Raw genomic sequence first — 8194 nt, 5'->3', positions numbered from 1 at the left:
ACTTCTGGTGTCAGTATCTCTTTAATACTGAGAGTATTGGGGGGGGTACTCTCACAATAATTAGTGACCTCCTACATGAACAGCCCCCCCCCCCCCCCAAAGTGAATCCAGGAGGGTGGGAACCAGAGTATAGGTTAGTACACCTATAAGATTTCAGTTGTCAGTGGATATAATAAGCAGGAGGCATATGTTAATATAAAAAGTTGCAGAGCATTAGAGAACCTTCTTCATTAGTCTTGACACCCCTCTACATGCCAGCAGCAGACAAACTCCATGGACAAGATTTTTCCCCAAAAATAGTTTTACTGTGGGTGACAAAGTTATAAATGTGTGTTCTGTGTCTCATCAATCAACGTGTAAACTGCCGTCCGCCCCCCTGTCCCTTTTTGTTTATGTGTTTAAATATCTTTGTTTTATACTGGTTGTTTGTCTTCTGGTACCCAAATCCACCTCCACCACCTCGTTTCTGTGGCCTTTTGCCTCCACTGCTGTTCACATCTGAACAAAATGTTAAGGAAAAGAAATGGTTTTGGGGTAACATTATGCCTTGTATCCTGTGTCAGTTAGACCATATCCCTTCTGTGGGACAGATGTTTGATACGTGGTACAGTACTTATAAGGAGCAACTAAGCTGATACGGTGCAAGAAAACAGCAGATCCTGTAAAATGTTAGCCACATAGCTAATAATAACCCCACTATAATCACTGGCACCAGCCTCTCCTAAGCATTCTGCCAATGGAAATGAATGACAACTTCACTTACACATTACAAGAGGACTTGCAACAAACCCAAGATTGTTGCTCAGGGAAAGGATACTCAGATCCACAAAGGGCGGGACCTGAAAGCCAAAAGAAATTGCCACTTTGGGAAGGTTCAGGGTATTGACATTGAAGATCTGCTTATGCGAATGGGAGTCGTAGGCTCGGATGTAGGCTTTGTATGCTTCTTGTGCCGACTTGTGCAGATAATAATTCTTCTCTATCAGCTTCTCCAGCTGAAACATGAAGCAGAGTTATTTCAAGGGCCTGCAGAAATATCTATAGGATCCCACTGCAGGGTGTGGACTGGGCCAGGACATTCTCAGAATCCACTTGATTATCAGGGACAGATTCCCATTATGACCTAGAAACTTATAGCTTTGGCAAGCTGGCTACTCCTTTTCATTGGACACTGAATCAAACAGTATAAAGGGCAAGCAATTCAAATTTACCTGAGCCTGAATATCAGAAATTTTAGTCCAGGAGAACTCAAATTCACTCAACGGCACCTAGAAAAGAAGGAAACCCATTAGCTGCGATTACAGGAGCAAGGAACTTGAGGGTAGAGGGGGTAACTACAGAGGCCAAGAATGAAAACCTCTATAGAGGAAAGATGGAGTTATTCCTAAGAAACATGGTAGGGGCCACAGACTACAGGGCAAGCTGACACTTGCAGCATCTCATACCTTCGCTTGTTTCAGGTAACGCAGGAAGCCAAGCTCTTCCGGCCTTAGAATCAGCAAAGCATGGCCTTTTCCATCAATCCCCCGAGCCGTCCTGCCAACCCGATGAATATATTCCTGTACAGAAAATAATGTCACTGTCAGCACCACAGAGATCTCCCCATCTCAGCTCCTCTGCATTTAGCCACTGACAGAGAATTCAGCTGTTACCTTAGGGTCATCTGGAGGGTCATACTGTACAATCCAATCAACCTCAGGAATGTCAAGCCCTCTGGCAGCCACGTCTGTGCACAGCAGGATCCCAGACTCTGCGTTACAGAACTGGAAGAATGTGGTGGTGCGTTTGGTCTGTTTTTGTTTCCCCTGTGGAGCACAAATGTATCAGTTAGAAGAGCCACTTCTTGCACCCAATCCCGCACTAGCCTAACTTTGGGGGGAGGCTGGCACTTTAATAGGATACGCCTGCAGACAATCCCACAAAGCAACAGTAACAAACTTTGGGTAGGCAAAGATCTTGAATTACTTTTACTTACATGAATGGCCATGACGGGGAGGTCGATATAGTTGAGAAGCTCATAATGATATTTAACGGACATGCAGGAGGAGAAGAAAACCATCATCTTCTTCTTCCGATTCTTTTTTAGGAATGTGAAGAGTAAGAGAAACCTTTTCTCAGATGGACAAACAACATATCCCTGTGGGAAAGACAGACAGTTATATAGTTATGTTGAGTTGAAAAAATATCAAAGTCCATCAAGTTCAACTCAATCAATCCTAATAATACCCATTGTCTGACCATCATCCAAACCCCTCTTAAAGACATTAACAGAATTTGCCATAACAACATCACCTGACTGGGCATTCCACAACCAGAAAACTTTCAATGTCAACATTCCAACTCGCCAGGTTGAAGCAATGATTTGCTCAAAACCTCAACTACCCCCAACCCGACTACAACCCACAAAGAACCCTCTAGAACAGTGGTCCCCAATCAATGGCTCATGAGCAACATGTTGCTTACCAACTCCTTGAATGTTGCTCTCAAAGCAGGTGCTTATTTTTGAATTCCTGGCTTGGAGGCAAGTTTTAATTGCAGAAAAAACGTGTACTGCCAAGTAGAGCCTCCTGTAGGCTCCCAGTCCACATAGGGGCTAGCAAATAGCCAATCACAGCCTTGTTTGGCATCCCCTTGGACCTTCTTTATGTTTGTGTTGCTCCCCAATTTTTCTTTTTTACATTTGACTGTGGCTCACAGTCAAATGGAAAAAAATGGGGACCCCTGCTCTAGGCTGGAGAGCCATCTATCTTTGGTGCCTCTTCCCATACCTGTTCCAAACCATCCACTGTGGCCGTTTCCTTATGGTCATCGACTCCAACATAGAGAGGCTCCTTCTTCAGAGAGACCCGAGCAAGATCTTCCACCTTCCGTGTCTGAGTGGCAGAGAAGAGCATTGTTTGCCTCCGCTCTGGGAAACAGAAGGGTTAGGGTTAAATTCAAGGCAAGAAAGAGGATGCAGGGATATTGGCAGAGCATAATAATGATACACTAATGCATGCAATAAAGCAAGGGGGTCATGGGACAGGAATTGTTTCCTGCTTGGCACTTACTGGGCAACAGGTTGATGATCTGCTTCATCTCCTGTTCAAAGCCAACCTCCAGGATCCGATCTGCTTCATCGATTACTAGACACTGCAGGTTCTTGTACATGAATCCCGGCGTGTTCTGCACAGTCACACAAGATGGCAATCAATAATAGGAAAACAAGTACTGAAGAGACTGCCCAACTGATGTGTGCTGCATCTACCCAGACTCACATACAACACAGGGACCAACCAACATCAACTCTTGTGTAAATAACCCAGACTCATGAGACACAGGGACCAACCAAAGCCCATTCAGACTGACAATTACACACAAACCAGTGGCAATGGAAAGCTCCCAATCACCCAAGCAAATCAATAAATTTCAATATTCCAGTTACCAAAACTTTCAAGCTTAAGTCCATTTACCTGCATATGGTCCAGAAGTCGTCCAGGTGTTGCCACCACAATATTCACCCCATTGGCGAGTTTCTGTGCTTCTGCAGAGCGGTTGCTACCTCCCATGATCAAGCCGTACGTGTGAACATGATGCGCCATTAGCTCCTTCAGGACCCCATAGGTCTGCATGGCTAGTTCTCGGGTTGGGGATAAGATGAGGACTCCGGTACCTATGGAGTGGAGGGGGAAAAGGTCAGTAGAAATACAATATAAGAATTCCTATAGAATGAAGAAAGTATCAGCATGTCAGTTGTACCACAGAAAGAGATGGTGTGAATCAGGTGGGGTAAGACTGTAGAAGCACCAACCTGACTACAGTAATATCAGATCTTACCATTCCGAGGCATAAACTTCAGCTTGTAAATCAGTTCAATGGCTGGAATTAGGAAAGCCAAAGTCTTCCCACTGCCAGTACGGGCAGCAGCCAGAACATCCCTAAAAATTAAGTCAAACAGGAATTACTGGAAAACAGTAAATTTAGCTGGGGGTAAAAACACAACCAAAACCATATGCACCAGGCAAAACAATGGACAGATATTCAGGAGATGACAAAGCACAGCGGTGCAGATATGTGGGAGACAACAGAACCAGGGGGATTGTGTAAGGGTGAACCATTCAAATCACTGCCCAAATCAGCCCATAATGCAAAATAATTTTCCATTTCTTACCGGCCCTCTAGAAGGGGTCTGATGGCTTTGTGCTGAATCTCAGTCATGTGTGTGAAGCCCATTTCAGTAATGGCTTTGAGAGTGTTCTCATTGACAGAATCGTCCAAAGAGGAGAAGGCGGTGTCCTCAAATGCCCCTGAGCAGAAAGCAGAGACTGGATTGGTACTAAGCACTGAGTAACAACAACCATCACTGGGTACTAACCCAGTAATAAAAAAACCTTACCACCTTGACTAAACCTTCAGCATTGGCAGATATGAGCTCTGTGCCCGTAGCTGTGCCACTTATCCAGAACTACTTCCTGCTTGTTTGGCAAATCTGCCTGAAACATATTTTTCTGCTGTCCCATGGGGCAAAATCAGCTTTTGTTTGTGGCACAGGATAGGCACCTGCACTTTCCTAGTTCAGTCCAAGTGAAAAGAACCAGTTTAGGTACATAATATCCCTTCCCACAACTGCAATAGGGGGCAATTCTCAATATGTATAATGTCCTCCATCACATGACACTGCCCCCCCCCCATAGTTCTCTCCATATCTTGCAATTACACTTCCCAACACTAACACTTAAGGCCTGAACAGCTTTTCCCCAATTCCTTCCAGTGCCACAGAAGATTCCTTCTTCACAATCCTGGTTCTTCCCCATGGTTCAAGCACTTTCGTTCAAGCCTACCTGTAAGACCCATGGGCAAGGTTGGGCCATTCTCTTCTTCCCCATCTTCCTCCTCTTTGTTTTCTACATGGTTCTCACATCTGGACTCTTTGTCAGAAGCTTCAGGAGCCTCTTCATCTTGCTTTGCTTTCTTTGCATCTAACAGAGACAATACACAGTAATACAAGATGTATCGGACACCCTGCAGGGATGTCTGACCCTTCCTGCATTTCTGCTAATGCAGTGGTTCACCCCTTCGTAGGCCTGTGACTATTCCAGCCATTTTGGACTCTCTGTGCACACTACTGGCAGTTCCACAGACAGACTGGGCTTATGGAGACAACACTGCACTCTAGAGTGCATTAATCTTGTATGATACACTCATTTGTTGGAGCGACGCACAGCAGTACTGACAACTGTTTCACTGTGCAATATAGCCGTAGCAATATATTATACGTGTAAATCATGGAAAACACTTACCCCCCACTAAAATATCTAACTATTGCTAGACTTGGGGCATATTTGGTAGGCAGTAGAGTTTCTCCTAAGAGTGTGTGTTGTCTGCATGCAGATAGTTTTAGCTTTTAGTCTTTGATAGTCATACCTGAATGAGCTGAAAATGCTAAGAATAAAGCAGGTGTGTAATTAGTCGCACCACTAGTGCATGCAGTTGTTTTTACTGTATCTTTTCATTGCAATGCCCCCCCACACACACAACACGCTGCTGATAGCACAATGTCTGTGCATGAAAGTGCAACCCAATCACATTAACTCTCCTACCTGCACCCTCAGCCTTGATTGCATTCTTCCTCTTCTTTTTCCTCTTGGCAGGGGGGGTCTGTGAGGTCTCCTCCGCATCAGGGGCTATGTGCTCCTGAGTTTCCTCTCTATTATCAACCTCATTGCCTTCTTCATGCGTTTCTGCAACTCCCTCAGTTTCCTCCTCACATTTACTGGCTAATAAAATTTCTGCAAGAAAGTATGTGTGTGTGTAACAATACAATAACATTGCGGATACAAAGTAACAGTCAGACAGATCAGCAGGAGAGCAAGGGTTAGACTTAGGGAACTGTCAGAAACCATTAAAAACCATGAAAAGTATGCATATTTTTTAATTGATGTATATTACAAAATTGCTTGAAAGTATGTTTACTTTTCAAAAAGCTTAAGCTACGCGATTTCTTGTTTAAATGAGGCGCGGAGAATAAGTCCAAACAGACTCCACTTCCTAAACGCCGTGTACGTGTCCATGTCCAGGAGTGAATTATCCTGATCACAAGCTAGCTACCTCGGAATTGATGTCAGGCTGAATGGTCTGCCCTCACACATTTTCACCTCACTAAATCTGGCCCTCGTTGCAAAAACATTTAGTCGATACATTTCCTATCTTTGTCCCTGCTGAGCAGAATCCCTGAGTTTCATTACAGGCAGCTGTTAGAATTGATACAATAGTTACTAATATGCCAGAGATGCTGCAGAGAAATGTATCAACTCAACGTTGCAAAATTGTAACAGTTCAGAATCTGCACCTGAATTACTGAGCTGCCAGACTCAAACACCAAAGACAGTACCTTAAAATGTAAGATTTTGGAAATATGGTAAAAAAGGTAAAACATAAAAAAAGGAAAGTAATTGGAAAAAGTCTATTTCTGGTGAACAATCTGAAAACAACTCAATTGAAAAAGTATTTGGAAGGTGAACAACCCCTTTAAAAGAGAAGCAAACCCAAAAGTTAAACACCTACCCTACATAGACCCCCCTCCCTACAGGCAAATGCCCCCAAGTCTTTACTTACATCTCCGTGCAGATTCTGTCCAGCGGCGTTCACAGGCGCCATCTTCTTCTCTTCGGTAATCTTCAGAATGAGACCGGGGTAGCGGCGCATGCGCAGTTGGAGCAATTTTCTGTCTTGCAACAACCTGCGCATGCGCCGAAACTCATGAGAATTGCCGAAGCGCCAGTCTCATTCTGAAGCGTCTGAAGATGTCGCCCGTGAACTCAGATGCCTGAATCTGCCCCGAGGTGTAATTAAAAATTTAGGAGCATTTGCCAGGGGTAACACTTAGGTTGGGGGGTCTATGTGGGGTAGGGTTTCTTTTAACTTTTGGGTTTGCTTCTCCTTTAATGAAGCCACTGGCTGTGGAGATTTGGGTAAGTAAGTTTTATTGTGCAATATTGCTTTGATGTTGCTGAACTACCCGAACCTTCATTTTCTGTTACATTATGCTGGAACTTGTAGTCCAGCAACAACTGGGTAAACTTTGGTTAAACAAGGCAGCACAGCAGGGTTTACTCTAATGGCTCTCATGTCCCATCTGTAAGGAATGAAGCAGGACATCACACGTTTTCAGCCTGAGAGTGACAAAAATCTATAAGGTTTTGGGGTTTTCCCCACATACAGTTCAGTGCACACGCTGTGACGTGAATGGGTGAATATCCCCTGCACTATTCGGTGTGTGACTGGTTCAAGGCTGATGCTCTTACTGGGCACCTGGAGACACAAGTTCCTGTTCCCAAGGAACCCCACTGAGACATCCAGTCAGTGCAGCCTTTCCCTCACATCTCATGCAGTAAATAGTCCATTATCGAACCCCCCCGGGAGTCCAGTTCCTGCTCCCAAAAACTCAGTGCCCCCACCGTCTCGGCCATGTATCTACCGCCGGTTTTATCCCCCATGCCTTGTAGTTAGATCATGCCATTCATGCTGCCAATGTCCTATCCGCTTCCCTCCCAGCCGACCCGGTGCTCAAGAAATCTCTCCCAAGGGCACTTACCTTCCCTTTCCCGTCGCTCCCGGTTGCGGTTCCGAATATTTTCGGTTTTTTTCTGAATTTTCCGCCGCAGCAACTTCATCTGCAGATCCGCCATCTTGGGCACACGTGGGATAGACAGGAAGTGTCCGGAAGCCTCCTACAGACTGAGGTAAGCACGGCGATGCCGGATGACTGACTGTGACGACACTAGGGAGACAGGGGGCGGGGCTGAAGACGTTTCACGCAGGCACTTGTTTCTATCCTTCCACTTCCGCATTGGGAGCCTGTGGGACGCCTAGTGGTAGTGGCCTCTCCCAGTACTCAATTACTCAATACCATTTCCCATTCTCTGTTGTCACACGTTTCCTTCCAGCTTGGCCTGCTCATGTTCTTTGCAGCCTATATGATAAATGAGTTGGAGTTTGGTTGGTTAGAGCTCCTCTGCAGGGTCTAACAGAGGGGTGTCCAACCTTTTGGCTTCCTGACCCTGGGCCACATTGGAAAAAGAAAAATTGTCTGTGGCCACACATGGGGTTGGTTCTTTTTTGGAAAAAAATACCGGCCTTCCTATATATATTTATATTTTTTCCCTATTAATAACATTGGGGTCAAGTATAATTTTTATTGGTCAGGCCGGTAAAA

General features: G+C 44.9%; 1 protein-coding gene across 1 annotated transcript; it reads right to left on the bottom strand.

Moving 5' to 3' along the window:
- Positions 1-283: 283 nt before the first annotated feature.
- ddx18.S (DEAD-box helicase 18 S homeolog) lies at positions 284-7907 on the bottom strand. Its single transcript, XM_018238632.2, has 14 exons — positions 7574-7907; positions 5580-5768; positions 4821-4958; positions 4151-4286; positions 3817-3917; positions 3453-3652; positions 3051-3165; positions 2769-2908; positions 1976-2137; positions 1653-1805; positions 1446-1559; positions 1212-1268; positions 818-995; positions 284-498 (listed from the first exon to the last, which is right to left on the bottom strand). The coding sequence occupies exons 1-14, from the start codon at positions 7665-7667 to the stop codon at positions 350-352; spliced, it is 1926 nt and encodes a 641-aa protein (XP_018094121.1). The 5' UTR covers positions 7668-7907; the 3' UTR covers positions 284-349.
- Between the last annotated feature and the right edge of the window lie 287 nt (positions 7908-8194).

This window comes from Xenopus laevis, chromosome 9_10S (assembly GCF_017654675.1).
Source record: "Xenopus laevis strain J_2021 chromosome 9_10S, Xenopus_laevis_v10.1, whole genome shotgun sequence".
Taxonomy (NCBI): Eukaryota; Metazoa; Chordata; class Amphibia; order Anura; family Pipidae; genus Xenopus; species Xenopus laevis.
Note: the sequence above shows the minus strand (reverse complement) of the source record. Positions and strands in the feature narration are given on the sequence as shown.

Coding starts and splice junctions, on each gene's coding strand:
- ddx18.S (XM_018238632.2), bottom strand. CDS start 7,667: ATGGCGGATCTGCAGATGAAGTTGCTGCGGCGGAAAATTCAGAAAAAA. Junction 5,769..7,573: donor GGAGCGACGGGAAAGGGAAG/GTAAGTGCCCTT, acceptor ACTTTCTTGCAG/AAATTTTATTAGCCAGTAAA. Junction 1,269..1,445: donor GTTACCTGAAACAAGCGAAG/GTATGAGATGCT, acceptor CTTCTTTTCTAG/GTGCCGTTGAGTGAATTTGA.